The 24,170-nt window shown below is 42.8% G+C and overlaps 1 protein-coding gene across 1 annotated transcript in view; it reads left to right on the plus strand.

Moving 5' to 3' along the window:
- il16 (interleukin 16) overlaps nt 1-24,170 on the plus strand; it is a 46,921-nt gene that overhangs the window by 13,659 nt on the left and 9,092 nt on the right. Inside the window, exons 3-18 of the mRNA XM_060941119.1 lie at nt 6-136; nt 350-476; nt 1,198-1,299; nt 6,268-6,361; nt 6,537-6,685; nt 13,220-13,330; nt 13,992-14,106; nt 14,329-14,402; nt 15,436-15,649; nt 15,784-15,901; nt 16,061-16,193; nt 16,892-16,979; nt 17,319-17,824; nt 19,962-20,061; nt 20,432-21,917; nt 22,368-22,554. Of these exons, the coding sequence (XP_060797102.1) occupies nt 6-136; nt 350-476; nt 1,198-1,299; nt 6,268-6,361; nt 6,537-6,685; nt 13,220-13,330; nt 13,992-14,106; nt 14,329-14,402; nt 15,436-15,649; nt 15,784-15,901; nt 16,061-16,193; nt 16,892-16,979; nt 17,319-17,824; nt 19,962-20,061; nt 20,432-21,917; nt 22,368-22,554 (3,735 nt within the window). The remainder of the gene's footprint in view (nt 1-5; nt 137-349; nt 477-1,197; nt 1,300-6,267; nt 6,362-6,536; nt 6,686-13,219; nt 13,331-13,991; nt 14,107-14,328; nt 14,403-15,435; nt 15,650-15,783; nt 15,902-16,060; nt 16,194-16,891; nt 16,980-17,318; nt 17,825-19,961; nt 20,062-20,431; nt 21,918-22,367; nt 22,555-24,170) is intronic.

The following is a 24,170-nucleotide window of genomic DNA, read 5'->3' on the forward strand; positions in this document are numbered from 1 at the left end:
GGCAGGAAAGCAGTTTCTGGAGAATGTGCATTGCCACTGGGGAGGAATGGGGGCCGCTTGGACCTCAAGTGGCTGATAACGACCTCCAGACTGGTGACAATATAGCCACTGTGCGAAACGGAGGCCAATTACACAGGTAATAAAAAAAACCCAATATAATCTGATCATCAACCTAGCGATCTTTTCTATTATGTGTATTTGGGGGATGCTGTTTCATGGTTTGTGTAAATATACAGTCGCACACACACACAGACCCACATGCTCACACACAAACACACACATGCACATATGCACTCACATAAATACAAGCGGACTAATGGACATTATGTGCTCTTTTCTTGCTCTCTAGGGACACTTACATCCACTATGGTGAGAGGCCGGCCCCATTTAATGGGCAGGTTTTAAATGGCCACATAAAACCCGAGTCAGAGAAACAATCAACCATGAGAACTGATCCCAGAACAGCTACTGCTGAGGTAAGCCATTGGATTCAACACTTATTAGGATTATAATGATATTAATCTCTGCCCTTTTTCAAGAGTGGAGCTGAAAAAGCTAGTTCTTTATCAGTATGACAGAACAAAATGCATTTTCAACCACATCAGAGCATCAGATACAGCTACTGAAGAAGATCCCTTCACTGCAGACTAATTGCTAATAACGTCAGCAATTTTTCTACTAACAAAAGCTCTGCTGTCATGATGCAACAAAAAAGCTTGGCCTCAAATAATCTGCTGTTCAGTTGACTATAAAAATGAATCAGATGGGTTAGATTTTTTTTAAAAAAGTGCAGACAAATATCAGCATTTACTAAACTTGAATAAAAGCAATGTGTGAGGGGAATGTATTAGCAAGCTAACAGACACATCTTTGAGCTAACCGAACAAGCAGAACTTTGACCTTCGATCCTGATATTTTGTTGAAGATACACAATAGTTGGTCTAGTCCAGCTGGAGTGGGATGAAGACTTGGTGTGAACAATTTTTGGTAATTTAGTAAAATTCCAGTTCTGAGCTGTTACTGTTCATTTTTACATATCACTTTCAGATCAACACTCATGAAAAGAGTGCCATTATAGAAAGTTAGTAAACACTACAGATGTGTTTGTGACTAGGTGTGCCCAAGCAAGATACTCTTTTCACATCTTTTATCAGTTGAAATCCTTATTAATATGAATTTCACTGCTTTTCCCTCAAGGCTTTCAGCGCATGTGAAAACAGTGGGCTACTACTTGATAGTAATTCAGCAGACTCTGTGACCTACAGGAAAGAAGCCATTGGAAACAACTGTAATCTAAAGGTAAGTGTAGCTTCTCTTTCCCACAATATACAGTACACTATTGACTCACAGTATATTTTTACTATCAAAGTGCCTCTCGTGCCAGGACCTGATCTTCCCAGGCAATCTCCTGTGCTTGTACTAACCAGGCCTTTAAGGCACATGGGCAACTTTTCCGTTTCTAAACAACATTCTATAGCCCGTGGCCTCTCTCCTATTACATAGCTAGGGTTACAGTGAGGGGTTAGTCCTCTGGTAACCATGAGAGTTTGACTCCGTACTCACATCTGTATTACGGCATGCCACACCAGATGGCAGTAGGTACCATTTTTATGATGGTCTTTGGTATGACCCAACCATGAGTAGAACTCATGATCTTCCAGTCAAGAGGTGGACACGCAAATCACTAGGCCAAGTTGCAGTCATATTTTGCTACATGTAATAAATATTGTATGTACAGACAGATAAAGGAAATCTGGTTACTCTGTTATGCTGTGCGCAACATTTTTCTGGCATGGTTTGGGTTCAGTTCTAGCTCTGCAAACCAACTGTCCAAGGATGACTCCACTCCCATCCATTTAATGGTTTGATGAGTATGAAAATGATGTAAATAATATGCTCTGCCTTCACAGTCACCAGATATCAACCCAACTGAACACCTGTGGAAGATTTCAGATCATCAGCTTTATCTATTACCATCATCAAAATGCCCATTCAGGGATTACAGTTTGGAAGAACTGTATTCAACCCTTACAGTTCCAGAGACTTGTACAAACTGTGTCAAGGCATATTAAAGCTATTCTGGAGTCTTGTGGTGGCTCAGTACCTTACTAAGACAATTTATGATAGATATTCTATTGATTTGTCACCTGTTTGTATATATTTTGTTTGGAATTTGTACACTCTGGACACACTATATAGCCAAACGTTTATGGACACCTGACCATCACATCCATATGTGTCTATTCCAAAACCACAAGTATTAACCCTTGTGTGGTGTTCATATTTTTGTTACTCAGCCAGTGTTCGTGGATCTGGTGGACCTGCTGCATTTTGGTGTTTTAAATTCAACATAATCAAACAATTTTACATTAAATACTTAACAGATGTTTACTTCACTCTGGTTACAAGCAATATAAACAGCATTGTGGCAGCGGGGACATAGTCAAGCGTCGGTCTGCAAATGGAGGGCAGAATCAGGGAAGGTAAGTGGCTGAATCACTGCACCTGATGGGAATTAACCTGTGTTTGTGTGTCTTCCCCAGTGACCGTGCCCTATAAAAGGAGAGGGATAGCAGAGGAAGGGAGCTTTCTCCCCAACCAGAACGCTTGTGTGTGCGCGCGTGTGACTGGGAGAGTGTAAAGTAAAAGCTGAAAAGCTAAAATAGAAACGTTTGTGAGAACTCAGTTCTGGCCTGCCGTGCTTCTGTGCTCCACCCACCTTAACCCATATCTACAGTGGTGCTGAAACCCAGGACCGGAGTACAGAAGAGAACAGCCTCATGGAGTCCTCCCCCTTCAAGGACCTGGTCCATGCCCTCGCCATGGCCCAACAGAGCCAGCACCAGGCGCTGGCTGCCCTCCAGAAGGAGCAGGAACAGTGGTTCGAAGCCCTGGTGCTGGCGCAGCAGGAAGATCGTCAGGTGTTCCGGCACCTGCTTGCGTCGGCGGGGTCCACCATCACCACCGCTGCGGACCCTCCCCACCTCACCCTAATGAAGATGGGCCTGCATGACGACCCTGAGGCCTTCCTTGCTCTTTTTGAGCAGGCAGCAGAGGCGTGGAGTTGGCCGGTGGAACAGCGCGTGGCGCGCCTCCTCCCCCTGCTAATGGGCTAGGCACAACTGGCCGTGCTACAGCTCCCCGCCGACAGCCGGCTGGTCTACGCCGACCTCCGCAGGGCCATCCTCCAACATGTGGGGCGCACCCCGGAGCAGCAACGACAGCGCTTCCACGTACTGCGCCTGGAGGAGGTCGGTCGGCCGTTCGCGTTTGGCCAGCAAGTCCGGGACTCCTGCCGGCAGTGGCTGAGGGCCGACAACCGCGACGCCGAGGGAATCATCGACCTGGTGGCGCTGGAACAATTCATCGCCCAACTTCTGGAAGGAACAGCGGAGTGGGTCCAGTGCCATTGCCCAGCGTTGCTGGATCAGGCCATCGAGCTGACAGAGGACCATATGGCGGCTGTTCCAACGGCAGGACAGCATGTCTCCTCTTCTCCCCTCTCCTCTCTCTCTCTCTCTCTCCCCCCTTCTGTTCCTCGTCCTCACCCCATTCCCCCACCACAGAGGCAGGGGCTGGCTCCACCCCAGCCGGCCTGCCACACCCGCGGTGCCCTACCATTTCTTACTTCCGTGTCTGTGTCTTCCCCCCGTCAGGTGAGTGAGCTCCGGAACACCGGTGCAGAGGGAAAGCCTGGGCCAGTATGCTGGCGCTGCGGGGAGCCGGGGCACCTCCAGCATCAGTGCTCGGCGATGGAGGTGGGCGTGGTGGTCTGGATCCCTGACACGCCAGGGACCGCCCTCGATCGGGCCAGAGCGTATCGCATACCGGTGAGTATCCAAGGGGATATGTATCAGGCTTTGGTGGACTCCGGCTGTAATCAGACCTCAATCCACCAAAGCCTGGTTCAAGACAAGGCATTGGGGAGAGCACAATGGGTGAAGGTGTTGTGTGTGCACAGGGATGTTCACAACTACCCTTTAGTGTCAGCCCACATTCTATTTCGAGGGGAGAAATTTAGAGTATAGGTGGCGGTTAATCCTCGCCTTACCCACTCGATAATTTTGGGGATTGATTGGCCGGGATTTAGGGAATTAATGACACATTTAGTGAAGAGTGGGGCCTGCCATAATTTATCGGGGGGAGGTCCCGGTGTGGCATTGGCAGGAGCAGCTGTCACAGAGCCATCTACGCCATCACCGCGTCAGAGTGAGGAGCAGCAGGCTCCTCCTCCCTCTCTCGGGGAATCCCTCGCAGATTTCCCGTTGGAGCAGTCGTGAGACGGGGCTCTGCGGCATGCGTTTGGCCAAGTGAGAGTAATCGATGGTCAAAGGCGCCCTTTCACCCTCTGTTCAGACCACGCGCCCCTGCAGTGGCTCCACCGCATGAAGGATGCCAACGCACAGATCACCCGTTGGTATCTGGCACTCCAGCCGTTTAAGTTCGAGGTGGTCCACAGGCCGGGGGCGCAGATGGTCGTGGTGGATTTCCTCTACCGTCGGGGGGGAGTCAGCTGCAGGCTGGACGGCTCCCCGGCCTGAGTTGGGCGGTGGGGGTATGTGGCAGCAGGGGCGTGGTCAAGCGTCTGTCTGTGAATGGAAGGCGGAGTCAGGGAAGGTAAGTGGCAGAATCACTGCACCTGATGGGAATTAACCTGTTTGTGTGTCTTCCCCAGTGACCACGCCCTATAAGAGGAGAGGGAGAGAAGAGGAAGGGAGCTCTCTCCCCAACCAGAACGCTTGTGTGTGTGCGCGTGTGACTGGGAGAGTGTAAAGTATAAGCTGAGAAGCTAAAATAAAAGAGTTTGTGAGAACTCAGTTCTGGCCTGCCGTGCTTCTGTGCTCCACCCACCTTAACTCATTTCTACAAGCATATATAGTTAATATTTGCCCTTTATCTTCAAATTTACAAATGATGCAAGGTTTTTCATAACAACTGATTTTTATTTCTTTGAATTTCATTAGAAATTTAACCCAATCGGTTCAGTTTACACAACACAAGCTGAATACATACAGTAACCATGTCAGTCTATACAACACATCATCCCCATGCTCATCTTCGTTTTGGGACTGGCTGATGCTCCGTCTCATCCTCTTCTTCAAAGTCACTGTCAGACTCTGAATTTTCAGAAATGTGATCCTCACATTCTGAAACTGCTTCCTCTACATCATCAAAAGCTTCTCTCTCTTCCAAAATCATTTGCAAGTCCATCTGAGCAGAGAATCTTTTGGCCATCTTGATCAGTTATGAAGGAACCACATTGGAAAAGCTATATTTATTGTGTCCCGCCCCCAATTTACAGGAACCTCTGTCTTGGTTCCCACAAGACAGAGGGTAACATGTGCAGGAATGTGAGAGCAGAGAGGTGTCTGTGTTTGAACGGCAGGGGCAGAAACATAAAACTCACACACACACACACACACACACACACACACACACACACTAACAGCAGGCCCAGACAGGAGGAGTACACACTTTTTTATTAGCCCTGTGTCCAGTGGACCCGAACATCCTGTATGTAATATAAATGTGTAGGAGGGGTGTACAGTGTGTGGTCATCGAAAATGTGTTCTGATATATGTTCTTCACAGAAAATGAGCCAAGGCCAATGAGTCTGAGTTTGAAAAATAATTAATCGTATCATTGTTCCTTTGATAAAAAATGAAAACATGTCCCACAGACCTGAACACCATACAAAGGTTAACATGAAGTGGGTCTGCGCTTTGCTTCTATAATAACTCCCGCTCTTTTGAGAAGGCTTTCCATTTGATTTTAGAGTGTGACTGTTGGGATTTTTGCTCATTGAGCCCCAAGAGCTTTCGTGAGGTTGAGCATTGATGTCAAATGAGGAGGCCGTTCCAATGAAGTGCAGTCACCGTTCCAATTCATCCCAAGGGTGTTAAATGAGGCTGAGGTCAGGGCATGGTCCACTAGAGTCGTTACACACTAACCTTGGCAAACCATGGTTTTATGGGCATGGGAGCATAATCATGCTGGGACAGGTTTGGGTCCTTTAGGTCCAGTGAAGGGATCACTGCTACAGCAAAGAAAGACATTCAATACAGTTGTATGCTTTCAAATTTGTGGCAACAGTTTGAGAAAGGAACACATACAAGTGTGATGGTGTCCACATACTTTTGGCTATACAATGTAATTTTTTTTTGCACATTTAATGATGATTTTCTTTTTATAAATGGCTTTTTAATTGTAACTGGTGTGAACAAGTGTTGTATAACTGTTATAAATTATACGTGTGTGTGTGTGAAGAAGCCCATTATAGAACTAACAGAGGTCAATAAAAGCTGTGAGATGGAAGATACTGAAGAGACAGCCTGCAAGAGGAATCGTTCAAACTCTACAAGTAATAATCACACGCACACACAAATGTACAAACTTTTGTTATATAATTATAACCCTTCCAGAGAGCCACACTCATCTCTGTGTTTATGTCCAGTTAATTTGTAGTGTTACCTCTGTAGTTCTTCCCCAGTCATGTGATGCATTTTTATGTAAATGCTCTCACTCTCTCCTGTCAGGCGTTCACCCATACTGGATTGGAGATTTGGACACCATCATTATGAAGACACCAGACCTGTTTCCCTGTCATGCTCACACTGCCACTGGCATTTACGGAAACAGGAAGTCTCTTTCTCAACAACTTGAGTTTCCTCCCAGTGTTCAACAGGTGCAAGAGTGAGATTATACAATGATCATAGAAAATCCATATGTACTGTTCAGGTAGAAATGACCCATGGAGGTGTATTAAAAATTATTTCAGTATTGAGCTTGGTACAACTCCACACATGGGGAGAACATGAAAAACTCAACACAGCCACTAACCCAAGCTCAGAATCAAACCAGAGATCCTGGAGGTGTGAGGTGGCAACACAACCCACTGCGTCACGGCGTGAATTTTTATACAAGTCAGAACAGATGATAGATGATATATGGTGTCACAGACCTTTCTGCCAATTGATGGTTGCTGATTGGTGTGGTCTCCTTTATTCTTGGGTTTCACGTGATGTCACATCCACCTCATTAGTTATTCAAAACTTTACTTGGTGGTCTACCAAAGCTCAGTTGACAAAGCATTTGTACGGAGAAAGTGCATTGCTCGGATGAAAAATAGCTTATGCTTGCATTGTTTTAGGTTGCTTGAATCAGTCAAACCATGAAACTGATAAAAGTTTCTTCAGGGTTCCCCATGAACTAATAAAAAAGGGTGAACAAACACAGGATTTCACAAAAAAGACGTTGAGAAAGGTGGCTTTTGAGCCTCTCACTGAAATCGAAGGGAGCCAAGTCGAAACATGCTTGAGTTTGCAGTGATCACTTCGTGAAAGGTTTGTATATCCCTCTAAGGCTACATCCACACGACAATGGCAACGAGATGTTATTTAAAAATATATCGTGTCCAAATGGGCAACAATCAGTAAAATATCAGGTCCATATGGCAACGCAACGCTTGCTGAAAACGATGCAATACACATGCCACACCTCTAGGGGCGCTGTAAGACGGTCCCTTCGGAGACACCAGAACAATAGAAGAAGTAACGACGCATGCGCATAAACTATTATGCGCGAGACTTCATATTAGCCACAAAGTCAGGAAAATCTGTTTGTAAAATTACATTATAATGACCAAATACAATGAAAAGTATTTTTCCAGTCTCACCTGTGAAAGGTAATCCCATGTGATCTCGTTTGGACAGAAAACCTGTTGGTACAGTTAAACGCAGCTAATCTTTATTCTCCGCTTTGACCTATCCAAAATGGCGGCGAGGATGACGTATGATTCTACGCGGAAGGCGGCGTCTTCAATGGTCCGGAATAAAGTGAATGATACACGTTGATGGAATTAATTTGTTGTTTCTCACCTGTGAAAGGTAATCCCATATGATCTTGTTTGGACGGTAAACCTGTTGGTACAGTTAAACACAGCTAATCTTTATTCTCCGCTTTGACCTCTCCAATATGGCGGCGAGGATGACGTATGATTCTACGCGGAAGGCGGCGTCTTTAATGGTCCGGAATAAATTGGATTAATTTGCTCCTCTACGCCCTTTTTAAGGAATGTATTGTCGGACTTAAATCAACATCTGAAGAGGTGAGATCGCTCCTTTTTTCCCCTATTTTTGCTGGCGGAATTGCACCATTACACAATAAATATTCACAGTGAAAATATTTTGTAAGCGCATTTCATGAACCAAGTTATAGGATTTGTTGACAACTCGCATCGCAATGAGAAGATCATTGGCACTACTGGTGTTAAGAATCAGACCATTTCATAAATGAATATTTTGCTGTAGAGCTGCAGTGTTTGTACAATTGCATGTTTTTGCTTCACTATTACTGTCACTATTCTGCTTCTTGCATTACTACTGTGAACTAACACTGAACATAATAATAATAATAATAATTATTATTATTATTATAATAATAATATCCAAGCTCGTGTTTCACTCTCACTAGTGCTCTGTAAGGCTTTTTCCTGGTGATATTCTTTACACTTCTACCCGGCGTGAAGCACTCACAGTCATGTGGTTGTGACGTCATTGTAAACAAATCCGTTCTACTCATCCAGACGACTTCACAACGGCAACGTTGCCAGATCTTTCCACTCTGGAACCCGTTCTCAAAAAGATTGCGTTTTGGGCACCCAAAACGCCGGTGCCGTGTGGATGCCAGGCCTAAATGATAAGCAATTGTATCGGAGTCACCTGAATCCGTTGCCGTGTGGACAGGACATAAGCTGTCGTTAGTGTTTTCCAAGTACTTTTCTTGCTATGTGTTGTTATTTTACGGTACTTTTTCAGTCATGAAGCGTTAAAGTCCCCAGCTGTTTCTTTGTTTACTCCTCACTCCTCACAAAGTCCATATGCATGAAGGTAGCGACAAAATCCTTACCCAGCCATACAGTTACAATGGCCCGTGATCACTTCTCCGTCTTGTTTAACTAAGGCCCTGTCCACACGGCAACGGATTCAGGTGACTCCGATACAATTGCTTATCGTTTAGGCCTGGCGTCCACACGGCACCGGCGTTTTGGGTGCCCAAAACGCAATCTTTTTGAGAACGGGTTCCAGAGTGGAAAGATCTGGCAACGTTGCCGTTGTGAAGTCGTCTGGATGAGTAAAACGGATTTGTTTACGATGACGTCACAACCACATGACTGTGAGTGCTTCACGCCGGGTAGAAGTGTAACGAATATCACCAGGAAAAAGCCTTACAGAGCACTAGTGAGAGTGAAACACGAGCTTGGATATTATTATTATTATTATGTTCAGTGTTAGTTAACAGTAGTAATGCAAGAAGCAGAATAGTGACAGTAATAGTGAAGCAAAAACATGCAATTGTACAAACACTGCAGCTCTACAGCAAAATATTCATTTATGAAATGGTCTGATTCTTAACACCAGTAGTGCCAATGATCTTACTGCGATGCGATGCGAGTTGTCAACAAATCCTATAACTTGGTTCATGAAACGCGCTTACAAAATATTTTCACTGTGAATATTTATTGTGTAATGGTGCAAAGTGAGAGAGAGAGAGAGAGAGAATAGCCCTTAGGGCAGAGTCAATCCCACCAGCAAAACTAGGGGGAAAAAAGAGCGATCTCACCTCTTCAGATGATGGTTTAAGTCCTAGAATACATTCCTCAAAAAAGCAAATTAATCCATCAACGTGTATATCATTCAATTTATTCCGGACCATTAAAGACGCCGCCTTCCGCATACGTCATCCTCGCCGCCATATTGGAAAGGTCAAAGTGGAGAATAAAGATTAGCTGCGTTTAACTATACCAACAGGTTTACCATCCAAACGAGATCACATGGGATTACCTTTCACAGGTGAGAAACAACAAATTAATCCATCAACGTGTAGTATTCAATTTATTCCGGACCATTAAAGACGCCGCCTTCCGCGTACGTCATCCTCGCCGCCATATTGGAAAGGTCAAAGCGGAGAATAAAGATTAGCTGCGTTTAACTGTACCAACAGGTTTACCGTCCAAACGAGATCACATGGGATTACCTTACAGGTGAGACTGGAAAATACTTTTCATTGTATTTGGTCATTATAATGTAATTTTCCGAACAGATTTTCCTGACTTTGTGGCTAATATGAAGTCTCGCGCATAATAGTTTATGCGCATGCGTCCTTACTTCTTCTATTCCCATACGAAAAAGAACAGTAAAGAACTTATAAGAGTTTACCACTGTCTTAGTAGTAAATCCTTATAAATATAAGGATAAATCCTTATAAGGATTTATAAATAAATATATATGCCATGTATGATTTACTCCTGAAAGTGGCCCATTTTGCATTTTCCTCATACAAATTTTTTATGAAAATCTAGTATGTATGAAGTGAACATTGTGCATGGTTTTTACAGATAATGTGTATGATGAATTACACCGTCTTTGTATGCTTCACGTAATGTTTGTAGTTTTAAATTATATTTTACAGTTTAAAATGTATATGCCTTTTATATGTAAATCCAACACAAACATATGTGGATTTACATATAAAAGGCATATACATTTTAAACTGTAAAATATAATTTAAAACTACAAACATTACGTGAAGCATACAAAGACGGTGTAATTCATCATACACATTATCTGTAAAAACCATGCACAATGTTCACTTCATACATACTAGATTTTCATAAAAAATTTGTATGAGGAAAATGCAAAATGGGCCACTTTCAGGAGTAAATCATACATGGCATATTTATTTATAAATCCTTATAAGGATTTACTACTAAGACAGTGGTAAACTCTTAAGTTCTTTACTGTTATTTTTCGTATGGGTTGTTCTGGTGTCTCCGAAGGGACCGTCTTACAGCGCCCCTAGAGGTGTGGCATGTGTATTGCATCGTTTTCAGCAAGCGTTGCGTTGCCATATGGACCCGATATTTTACTGATTGTTGCCCATTTGGACGCGATATATTTTTAAATAACATCTCGTTGCCGTTGTCGTGTGGATGTAGCCTAAGACCCGGTCTTTAAAGGGGTTTCTGATGATCTTTGTGAATGATTTACCTGAGAGATAAGAGCCAACACAAGTGAGAATCAAGTGAACTGTTGTTTGTTTACACTTCAACTTGCAGCACTTCGTTGTAAAGATGCGAATGAAAAGCTTAAAAAAAATACTTACACAGGCAAAAACAATACAGGATTCAATCGGCAGCGACTTGATACCGAGGTCCTTTACCCAGCCACATACAAAAAAGTCGTAAGCCTCCATACTCTTCCACACTTTCATCTGTTTTGCGGTGTAGAAGGATGTCTGCAACACCAGATAGTTCGAGATGTTGGGGAACTCGACTGAAGGGTAGTTTTTAAGATCATATGACAAATCCTTCTTTCCCAGACTGTAGAGGTTTATTCCATTGCACATAGCAATCTTCTGAATATATCTAAAGCGAGCAGTGGCTTCTAGATTACGAGCATATTCTGATAAATTATCACTAGTTGTTTGCACTACGGCAGCCGTTTTGGTTTGCTAGACCACCAGCTGTTTTACCGGAAGTGAAATCGCTAAGAAAAATCACGTGACTGAAACCCAAGAATTGCGGTTGTCTTCTTTGTTCATTATGAATACAGTCTTGTCTTCAAGTGTCATTTGTACACAAGGTGTTGTTGGAATGCTTCATCCTGCACTGATGTATTTGTTCTCTTGTCTTGCAGCATGAAGTGTTGTGAAGTGTTTTGTGTTACCAGTAAATCCAGATGATTAATCTCAAATTTATCAGCTTAATATGACCAATCAATACTGTAAAATTGTGTTTACAATAAATTATCTGATGCCGATATGACCTGTAGCCCAAAAGATAGGATACCGTTGTAATGCTCCCTCAATGTGATTATAATACAAGCAATCTAAACATAGGGCTGGGATCAAATTCTCTGTTAATAGAAGGAGTATTTAGTCCACACATTTGCTTTTCAGAGCAAGACTAACATAACATGCAAGACTGATTAGAACAAGAATTGATTGCTATTTTTAGCCATCTAGTAATTTAACACAACAAACTTAAATTAGAAATCATGACCTTGATACAATTGTTGCAAGTTGTTGAAATGTGATATGTTAAACCAATACCTTCTTACAAAATTACAAGACTTGTAATTTTTTGGTTCTTCAGCCAACTGTTTTTTTGTTGTTGTTTTTTGAAAAAGATCAGGGATTCTGTTTCACTGCACTGTGTTTCACAATGTAATGCTCTGCTTGTGTTTTGAATTACACCAGAATGCAATGTTTACCGAAGATCTTTCAGAGCCTTTCTGATACCCCTGGCACACAGTTGATAACAATGTCGTTCTGCTTGCTCTGTTTTCCTTCTTTGGGTGTTTGTCTGTTACTGTTGTTTTCTAATCTATTTTGCCAAGAGCCCAATTTGAGTAACTGCAAGCTATTGTCAGATTTTTGCATTCCAACAAGAGAACATTCAACACTGATCACGGTTGGAGGTCTGCAATAATGTCTACCATCTATTTACAATTCCATGCTGACATGTTTACCCCAGCAGCTTTATGTCATTATACCCTGGTATATAGGTAAATCACGCAGTGTTTTACTAACTGGGTTTCAAACCATTCTGTAGAACTGATGAGTGGTAAAACATTTTCATGTTTGAAAAACAGGTCCTGTCCTCCAGACTAGGAGGCATTCAACAACTGTAAAAATGAAAACCTTCCTAGTTATTAGTCACTGATATGAGACTTGTTTGTTGCTATGTAGGACATTTAGTTGGGGGAAGCATGATGATGCAGTGGTTAACACTGTTGCTTCATACGGTAGCAAGAGGGTCTGGGTTTGAACCTTGGGGATGAATTGAGCCTTTCTGAGCAGAGTTTTTTACATGTTATCCCCATGCCTGTGTGGGTTTCCTCCCACAGTCCAAAGACATGTAGATTAAGTCAAGTGGCTACTCTAAATTACCCATGGGTGTAAATGTGAGTGTGAATGTTTGTTCATCTCTGTGTTAGCCCTGCAGTACATTGACAACCTGCCTAAAATCTTTTGCCCAAAGTCAGCTGGGATTGGGTCCAGCTTACCCCACAACCCTGACAGATAAGCAGTATAGATAATGGACAGAAGGATGTTTAACTGGTTCTGTGTGGAAAAAAAAGTTAATGTCCTGTTGTTTCCATCAGTAATCATACTGGTTTGGTTGGAAGTTGACTTGTTTATTTATAATTTTTCATAGGCTATGCCAAGACCTTCTCGCTCGCTCAGCTCAGCACATCTGGTTCATTCCAGCAGCAGTGTCCAGGCTTTCATCATCTGTAATATAGTCTTAATGAAGGCACCTGGCAAGGTAATCTAGGTTGCACAAATTATATGTACACCCTCTACAGAATAAAGGTCGAGTGCATACTATTACTTGCAAGCATACTGCCCAAAACATGAAACTCTTTGAGTGCAATGTCTGATACCAGTAGATTCTCTTACCTTCTGTAGGTATGGATGTTTGTGCATAATAATTCAACAATAATAAATATTATATTGTTCTGTGATCCTATCCTTACCATGTTGCCTAATTATTTTATAAAATATGAACCAAAACGGGCAGCACGGTGGTGTAGTGGTTAGCACTGTCGCCTCACAGCAAGAAGGTCCTGGGTTCGAGCCCAGCGGCTGATGGGGGCCTTTCTGTGTGGAGTTTGCATGTTCTCCCCGTGTCTGCGTGGGTTTCCTCCGGATGCTCTGGTTTCCCCCACAGTCCAAAGACATGCAGGTTAGGTTAATTGGTGGCTCTAAATTGACCGTAGGTATGAATGGTTGTTTGTCTCTGTGTCAGCCCTGCGATGACCTGGCGACTTGTCCAGGGTGTACCCCGCCTCTCACCCATAGTCAGCTGGAATAGGCTCCAGCTTGCCTGCGACCCTATAGAACAGGATAAGCAGCTACAGATAATGGATGGATGGATCAAAACTGAACCCCAAATATTTGCTTGAAATATGCACCGTTTCTTCTAGGGTCTAGGTTTCAGTATAGTGGGAGGCAGAGACAGCATGTATGGACCAATGGGAATCTATGTAAAGACCATTTTTCCTGGTGGAGCAGCTGCAGCAGATGGACGACTGCAGGAAGGTACAGATCAATTAAAACACTTCAGATATTCATGGACCAATGCTTTGATTAATGCATTTGAGCTAGTATCTTCAATTTGATTATGCATACATCTAACATGTCCGTCAATCAGTTATTAATATATAAACACTGTTAAAGACACTGGAATACTGATGTACATTTGATGTACATTTTACTAAATAACCTCCAATAGCCATGGAATTTTCTTTTTTTTTTTTCCAGGAGATGAGATTCTGGAACTGAATGGAGAGTCTCTGCATGGTCTTACTCATGAAGATGCTTTACATAAGTTTAAAGTGAGCTTCGTTCCTGTATTTATTTGCATGGAAAAAAATGTTGAATGTTTGGATTAGTTTGGTATTACCAAAATTTAGCACTAAAGTCTTTGATGCAGCCTTTTGGAACCTTATTTTGTACACTAATTCCTCCATCCATCCATTCATCCATCCATCCATCTGTCCATGCAGCTATTCTGTCATTCATCCAGCTTCCTGAACATTTGGACAACATTAACAATCACATGAAAATTAGAAACGACATAATTCATTCATTCTGCCATCCATCTGTCTGTCCATCCTTGTTACATATTCAAAAGTGTTATGAAATCACATCTGTCCATCCAGCTGTATTAGGTAACTCTAAGTTTGCCTCACAACATCGATCCAAGTGAGGCACATGATGTAATGGGTAGCATCCCAGTTTTGATCCTGACCTCAAATTACTGTTTGTGTGAAATGTCCAAGCCTGTTCTCATCAGGTGTGTGTGGGATTCCTTTGGGTTCTCCAGTGTCCTCTCACCTCCCAAAACCCTGCCAGCAGGTGGATTGGCTATGCTAAATTGCCATCTGTGTTAACACGTGCACATGCTGTCCTGTGATGAAGTGGCGCCACTGCTACTCTAACTCTTCCTTACAAGTTTTCATTCCAGCCAATCAGCTGCCATACTTGATTCCATTAGTTAATCAATCTTGGTAATTAGACATCCTGTTTGACTGAAATGAATACCTGCTACCACATCTGCCCTTTATGGTTACTACTGAAGACCCCAGAATATATTAGGACGACACCCTAAGCTATCATAATCCACATCATCCATCTGTAGTTCTATCCATCTACTGTATCTATGCACCCATCCATCCATCAATCAATCTATCTGTCTATCTATTTATCTGTTCATCCAGCTGTGCTTTTTTACCAGATTTTCCTTACAAAGCATATTGGAACACCATCAATCAAACCACAGTTCATGTGCATCCATCTATCCGTTTGTCCATCAATCCATCATTGTTCAAATCCATTTTCCTTCCCCTCCCCCTGTGGTTTCTGAAGCAAGTGAAGAAAGGTCTGCTGACGCTGGTGGTAAGGACCAGGTTGGGCGCTCTAGCTGGCAGTCAGACTCAGGTGGCCCAGCTGTGCCGTTCTAAGTCTCTGAGCTCCACAGCAGGTATCAGCAGAGCCAGTGAGGAGCTGACTGACTTCCCCAACTTGAGCACTCATGCCAAGCCCAGAGATCGCATCATCATGGAAATTACCCTGCAGAAGGGTCAGTATAAGTGTGTGTTAGAGTAACAGACATTGACAAACATTAATTGTAATATGAATTTCACAGCAGTTTGGATGACTCTCTCTCTTTTTGTGTATGTGTGTGTGTGTGTGTGTGTGTGTGTGTGTGTGTAGAGGTTGGGGTGGGCCTTGGTATTGGGTTGTGCTGCGTTCCGTCTGCTGAAGGTGGTCCTGGAATCTACATTCACACACTGTCACCAGGTTCAGTGGCACACATGGATGGCCGCTTGAGGTCCGGAGACTAATTTGCACTGCACAAGCTCAATAAAGACTACACTGTATATTTAACGAGTGCACAAAAATAAGCCGCTAGAACCGCATCTGAAAATATGTTGAGAGTTCTTTCTTTTCTGCCTGTCAGTCTTCTGGTCTCATGTAATGTGTTTTTCAGATGTGGGGATGAGATTGTGGAGATTAATGACACTGTGGTTTGCAACATGACACTCAATGATGCGTACACAGTTCTGAGTCAGTGCAGCCCAGGACCAATTCAGCTCATCATCAGTCGACACCCTGACCCTAAAGTAGGTTTTGCCAGCTAATCAGTAATGTATACCTGTAAAGCTTTTCAGGTACAGTTGTAAATGGTTCTACAGTATATACTATGTGCCTATCTCCTCTCAATACTTGATCAATGATCTGTATGAAAGATTCAAAACATGATTATGATTTTATGATTACAGTGTGGAAATTCAATATTGCTTGATATAGACAGTGTTGCATCATCAATCCTCAGACTGATTTGAACTGACCAGTGATTATACCTATAGTATATACCAAAGTTTGTAGGCTTGTAGATCTAAACAAACACCGTGTGGGCTGTTATTCACACTGCAATGCTGTTTGCCTTTCCCTTACATGTTGTACACTGAAATGACTGCACTCATATTATTTCTTTAACATTATTTTTTGCTTAATGTACTTTCCTCATTGCATTTGTCTTTCACTGGTGGAATTCATGACATCAGGACTGTTGTAATTCAGTCATTTAGCTTATGTCCTGCATTCCCGTAAATGATTACATGCTTTGTGAGTTGCTCTGCTGTATTTAATTTAGACCTGCCCAGGGAATGCATACAGGGCCATTAGACGAACTCTGGTGCATTGCTTGTAATGTTGATTGATGTCGACATTCCTACTGATTCGCTGATTGATTTTTCATGTCAAATAATATATAACAAATTCAATTTTAAAGTCATTTTGTATGTTTGTCTGTGTCCAGGTTTCTGAACAGCAGCTGAATGAGGCCATTGCTCAGGCAGTAGAGAACAGCAAACTGAAGAGAGACAAGAGTCACTGGAGTATGGAGGGTAAGTATGATTCAGAATGGCTAAGCATAGGCTGTGATTACAGACATTTTGGCATAAAATGCTTCATTGCTTCAAGGTTAAAAAAACTCTCCCCCTCTAATGAAATAAGAAGCACAGTAAATCAATTTGGATACATAATTTGTTCAGCAGCACTTAAGAAACTAGTGTCAGTAATTTAACTATTAAGCTTTAATGTAATCTGAGCACTAACCTACATCTTACTTCAGTTCTTAGATGGACTGACCCATATTTATGCAGAGCACTTAAACTGACTGGAATAAGTGATTGAACTGGTAGGTCATTATGTATTTTGAAGTTTAATCTTAAGTTTAACCTCAGGTCTGAAGAAGATGGAGCCATGTTCGCACAACAGGACAAAGTGTGAGCGCTGTATGGAGCGAAGCCACAGCCAGATGAGCTGCAGGCAAGCCCAGAAACCCATGATTCGTTCCTGTAGCGAGGGTGCATACAGCCATCGCAGTGCCCTAACCAGTACCAACATGCAGCCCATTCCTCAACATCAGAATGTCACCCGTGTACATAGCATGGACACCTCCATAATAGCCAACTGTGAAGTCCAGACCAGTGGCAGGCCATCCCCAAATTCATATTCGAATGATGACTACAATGTACCCTACAACTCTCAAAAGAACTTTGTCAGTCATGAGAGGTTAGATTTAGGTTTTGGGAGGACAAGGGGTTTTAAAGGTAGACCTCGTTCTCTACCACGAAGGTACTGTAGACGGCAGGATGTCACCAGTGAAGAGCCACTGACTGACTTGAGTGGCTCTAATGGAGGTTCACCAGTGAAAGAGGAAGATCCATTGCCTTCTCAAAGCTGCCAAGTAAGACTTTCAATTTACATCTCTTATATTGCATAGTGAAATGTTAACGTGGAATGGTCAACATTTTGCAAACCATAACATTCTTTGAACTTTGCTTGGAGACAAACTCAACACCAGTGTTGTAGTCGAGTCACTAAACCTTAAGTCTGAGTCCAGTCTCGAGTCCCCAGTGATCAAGTCCAAGTCAAGTCCAAGTCATTAAAAAAAAATTCGAGTTGATTCCGAGTCGAGTCCACTATTGATCTGAATCGAGTCTGAGTCAAGTTCACTATCGATCTGAATTGAGTCCGAGAACAAGACTACAGTTGCACCATTTGACGATGGCTGTTTTAGCGCCGTTAACATTAGTTTGTTCCTGAACATGACGTATGAACAGGTGAATGTGCATTCTCTTTGTCAGGGAGTGTGAAGTATTCTGTCAGAGATGATTGGGAGACAGATGTAAGTGCAGAAGGTGTGTTTATTAATACAAGTGAAGACAGGTAAACAATCCAGAACGGCAGGAAAAATCCCAAAACAGTGAAACAGGCAATAGGTCGAGTGAGGCACAAACAGGCTATCGTAGACTCGGCAGAATCAAAGACGAGAAACAGGAAATCAGGAAACCAAACAAGGAAATAAGGCTTGGTAATGTGTCAGCAATGCAATTCAATACTTCGCAAAGTAAGTGCATTTTCAGAGTTTTTATATAGGTGCGCTGATTGCGCCTTAATCCTGTGCAGGTGTGAGTCATTTACGGCATGCGTGCGAGAGTTTGCATGGCACATGCACTGTCTGGAGTGCGCCCAAGACTCTATCTGATGCATGCGCCAAGGCGTGCAGGTGTGACGCTCTTGCACAAAATTAGTATAATAGTTAATGTAGATATAAATATCTTATGCCAAATTATTATGGCATGTTACAAAAAATAAAGAAAAAATCAGAGTCCTTGTCTCCAATTTAAAGAGTCCTAATGCATGAGTCCAAGTCCAAGTCATCAGTGCTCAAGTCCAAGTTGAGTCATGAGTCTTTAAAATTAGGACACAAGTCGGACTTGAGTCTGAGTCCTGGACTCGAGTACTACAAGCCTGCTCAACGCCCATTCTTCCAGGAGTAAAATACTGGATGTTTATTTGTTTTATTTTTTTCAGACGATTAAAACTGTTCATCAAATTCCAACACCATCCAAAAAGTCTTAATTCATTGCTATCATAGACCGTTAGCTACATCTTCTGTGTAGTGTACTTCTGCATTAGTCGTAACGCCACCAAAGAGGAAGATGCATCAAAACATGACATGTGAACTGTCCATAAATGGTAGTTGAATGAGAGTAGGTGTGATCAGAATGACTGCCATTGTCTTTCAGTATTCAGAGTGTGAAAGCACTGCAACATTTAATAACTGAGTTATAAAATATCCAATCTTTAGAAAACAATTATTAATTTCATTTACTTTGCATTTGCATAACCTACTGCATATTGTTTAGACATATTAGTCTATATTATTCTGCGATTTACCCTTTGATTACTTTTGAAATTCTTGGCCTTAATGTGTTCAAATGAAGCAGCCAACTCAACAGTACACATTTAATGTTGACAGATGTGTTTGCCTTTGATTTGCCAAAATCAGTCTATAAATGATTCACACTTCACCAACACATTTCCTGCTTTATAAAAACCACAACTAGTGATAAAGCTACAGGGAGTTTTGCTCTGCATGATTGAATTAATAAGTAGAATTGAAGGTATAATCCATAAATCAAGTGACTTAAATCATCTTTAACCCAACCAATCACTGTCCTGTTCTTCCTCTCTCCACATGCTTCTAGTTGTTCTGCAGTATATACAAGGCTTTGAGAAAGATCTCAAGGCTTCTGTTTAAGAACGTATGTGGTATTTTACTACTTCCTCTTTCTGCTCTGGTGACTAGCGTGCACGAGGATGAGACTAAATTGCACAGATTATTATGTGAAAGTTGTTGTGTTGTCCCTTGTCTTGCTGCCTGGTTTAGGGCATGCTTCTGCAGTGTGTGGTTGGATTGTCCGTTTGTGCATCAGTGGTGCATGTGGAAATAATGCCACCGGATATGTTTCTACACCTTTCTAGAAGCTATGAAAAAAGTGTTGAGATCATGCAACCGTTTCCTGTTTGTGTGACAGGAAGCCAATGAGTGTTCAGAAGAAGCTAAAGCAACATTCTCTGAAACTGTTGCTGCTCATACAGCCGAAAACACACACAGGGAGGGCAGACAGCACAAAGGTATGATGTCAGTTTAATTGTTGTGTACTTTTATTGGTAAATTCATCATCATTTTATACTTGATCTATGGAGATGAATATATAGATGTGTCTATTTCCAGTATAACCTTGAAAATGAGATTCATTTTTGAGACACATCCTCAAGTAAAGTTTTCTATTTAGTTCCCCTGTTAGTTTCTATTCTATAACAGATTGTAACATCCTAAAGGGATGTCATTTTATTTATTTTTGTCTAGGGAAAAAAATAATAATTTCAGACAGTGGAGCTTTGTGCAGTGTGATGTGCTACCGTAGCTGTGTGTTATATAGTATAGCTGTTGTGTAGAATGGCCATTAATAGATTTATACTGTATACGTGACTGGCATTTCAGACTCTCAGTCTCCCAAACACCTGTGCAGTCCAACTAGGAGAACCAGTCTGAGACATCAGGACTGCGTGCAGTTGAACCCTGATCAGGAACTTGACCCTTGGGTGAGACTAACATACAGTCTTGAGAAGCGCCTAAACCATCGAAAAATCATGAGCGATCATAATGGGAATAATGAGATCAATGGCACAGTCTCAGAAACCACAGACCCCATCTCTAGCTCAAAGCCAGAGGAAACTGCTAGTGTTAAAAAGGGACCTCCAGTGGCTCCAAAACCTGCTTGGGTACGCCAAAGTCTTAGAAGCATCAAGTTTGGGAAATCGCCAGCTGAGGCCTTTAAAAATCCAGAGATTCGAAGCCAAGATACTGGAAGGACCTTTGGAGTTAGTCTGAGGGCCACTTCCTCAGGAGCAAATCTATCTTTCAAACAAAAGCTCAGCTCATTTGAGACCTTTTCTAACACTGATGGAGCAGAGAGGACAAGCAGAAGAGTGGCTCCATCTTCATCACTTCCTCCAATGGAAAAAAGTCCAGCTAGGTTTGAGAAAGCACAGCCTGTAGAGACCAGCAACACATGGAAAACTAGAACCACTGTGATTAACACACAGGACAGTGACCAACCTTCTTCGGTGGTAAATTCAGTCACTAACACTGAATCATTTTCTGAAGAACCACAAGTGAGCTTTAAAAAAACAGAGTTCCAAAATGAGATCCCAAAACCAGATGATACAACTGCAGCCACAAAGCCAACTGAGGATTCTGCAAGCCCTTCAGTAGAGAACCCTTCTTTGGAGGATGAGAAGGAGACAAGTCTTGGTCAGAACGATGAGGAGGAAACAAGTCCTATGCAAAAAGATGAGGAGGAAACAAGGCCTACTCAAAAAGATGAGGAGGAAACAAGTCCTACTCAAAAAGATGAGGAGGAAACAAGGCCTACTCAAAAAGATGAGGAGGAAACAAGTCCTACTCAAAAAGATGAGGAGGAAACAAGTCCTACTCAAAAAGATGAGGAGGAAACAAGGCCTACTCAAAAAGATGAGGAGGAAACAAGGCCTACTCAAAAAGATGAGGAGGAAACAAGTCCTGCCCAGGAAGACTCACCCTCTCTTGATCACTGCCCTAGAAGGTCCAGCAGTTCTAAAGATCCTCCTTCACAAAAGATATCTTCATTGGAGGGCCACAGCAGTCATAATGCAAGCTTAAGAACCAGGAGTCTACCCCTGAATACTTCCTCTTTTTCGGATGCCCACAGCCAAGGTGGTCTGGAAGGGGAAGCCCTTGAGATCATCCTGTCATTCAGCAACCAGGTGTCCCATGCCCTGATGCGTTCCATGCAATCCCTTCCTCAGTCCCCATGCCTCAAGTTTGGTAACCCATGGAGTGCACCATCTGGAGCCCCTCACCATAACCCCATAGAGGAGGACATTTCTTCATCTGAGACATTACTTTCACCAGCACCAGACAGCACTGAAAAGGGCTTCTCTGTGAGGTACAGTATGGTTTGCTTTCAAATATTCCCTTAAACTAGTCAAGGGTAGCTATTTTCTCTTTTAGACAAGGTATCTTTGGTTGCATTTGACTTTTTAAATTTCTTCCATCCTGTACACTAGAACCATGATAAAGGAACTACCTGATTTAAACCTAAAAGAGGAAATGAATCTTGGCCTCCTTATACTGAAATGCTATAGACACTTTTATCTGAAGTTCTTGTTCTGTAAAATAACAACTTGTAATCACTTACCAATTGTTCCAATAAAGAAAGACTGTTTTATCTTGAAACAAGCAATTGAAATATGTAGAAGAATGCTTTGAAATGTACAACTGAAACATAAAACGAGTTTAAAACTCCTGACAAAAGTAGGCAAGTGGTCAAAAGCAGGTATCAGATCAGCAGCTCAGGACAACCTCTTACTAAATCTGTTTTTGATTTGGCTCAAAGCCTGGCTGAGCTGAGAGAGTGCACTATTGAGAGAGGAGAAGAGAGTGAGAAGGCTGACTCCACATCTGAACGACTTCTCACCACACCTTCTGCAGTGTGTGCCCAGACTGTGATCTCAGCACTTCCACCTCAGGAGATCCAGCGACTGATCCAGGAGGTCAAGGATCTTGATGAGGACACCTTAAAGGTGACTTTTACAATGATCGAATGATAAAATGTTACTAACGCAAGCTGCAAGCTATTGCATATTCTTGATTTTTCATTCAGCTCTGTAAACTTCATGCATAGATAGATAGATAGATAGATAGATAGATAGATAGATAGATAGATAGATAGATAAAACTTTATTGATCCCTTTGGGAGGGTTCCCTCAGGGAAATTAAAATTCCAGCAGCATCATTACAGAATAAACAGAGAAAGAAAATAGAGAAAACTTCTAGATAAATTAATTATTAACATACCTGTATACAAATATAAAAAATAAAATATGGAAAAAAAATCTAGCAGGAGAGGTATTGCACATTTATATTCCACATTGTCCAGTATTGCTTTTTGTCAGGCTAGGCTACTGCTCCTTCCCATCCTCTGTCCTCCTGTTACCCCTCCTCCCCCCCAGAGAGGAGCTGTACAGTCTGATGGCATGAGGGATAAAGGACTTTTAAGTCTGTTAGTCCTGCACTTGGGAAGGAGCATTCTGCCACTGAACAGACTCCTCTGGTTACTGATGACAGTGTGCAGAGGGTGACTAGCATTGTCCATGATGTTCAGTAGTTTGTCCATAGTCCTCTTCTCTGCCACTGTCACCATAGAGTCCAGCATCATGCCGACCACAGAGCCGGCCCACCTGATCAATTTGTCAAGCCTGGATGTGTCCTTCTTGGATGTGCTGCCCCCCCAGCACACCACAGTGTAAAACAGGACACTGGCGACCACAGACTGATAGAACATCCACAGGAGTTTCCTGCAGATGTTAAAGGACTGCAGCCTACTCAGGAAGTACAGCCTGCTCTGTACCTTCCTGTACAGGTGGTTGGTGTTGCAAGTCCAGTCCAGCTTGCTGTCCAGCCACAGCCTGAGGTACTTGTAGGAATCCACAGCCTCCACCTCGACTCCCTCGATCAGAACTGGGCGTGACCTTGGTCTGGACCTCCCAAAGTCAATGACCAGCTCCTTGGTCTTCGAGGTGTTGAGCTGCAGATGATTCCTATTGCACCAAATGGCAAAGTCCCTCACCAGGCTCCTATACTCCTCCTCTCTGTTGTCTCTGATACACCCCGCTATGGCTGTGTCATCGGCGAACTTCCGAATGTGACACATCAAGTTGTAGCAGAAGTCTGCGGTGTACAGGGTGAAGAGAAGAGGGGCCAGCATCGTGCCCTGGGGTGCTCCGGTGCTGCTAATCACAGTGTCAGACGTGATGTCCTTCAGCCTGACGTACTGTGGCCTGTCAGTAAGGTAGCTGGAGATCCAGGTGACCAGGCAAGGGTCCACTCGCATCCTGTTCAGTTTATCCTGAAACATAAGGGGCTGGATGGTATTGAAGGCACTTGGGAAGTCCAAAATGAGGATCCTCACTGTGCCATTTCCCTTATCCAGATGCAAGTGGGCTCAGTGTAGCAGGTAAAGGATAGCGTCTTCCACACCAACACCTGCCCGGTACGCAAACTCAGACAGTCCTGGGCATGTTGTACCTGGGGTCTGAGGAGGCTGAGGAAGAGCCGCTCCAATGCCTTCATCAGATGTGAAGTGAGTGCCACCAGTCAGAAGTAGTTCAGCTCTCTGGGCCGGTTCTTCTTAGGAACT

The sequence above is a fragment of the Neoarius graeffei genome, chromosome 15 (genome assembly GCF_027579695.1).
Source record: "Neoarius graeffei isolate fNeoGra1 chromosome 15, fNeoGra1.pri, whole genome shotgun sequence".
Classification (NCBI taxonomy): Eukaryota; Metazoa; Chordata; class Actinopteri; order Siluriformes; family Ariidae; genus Neoarius; species Neoarius graeffei.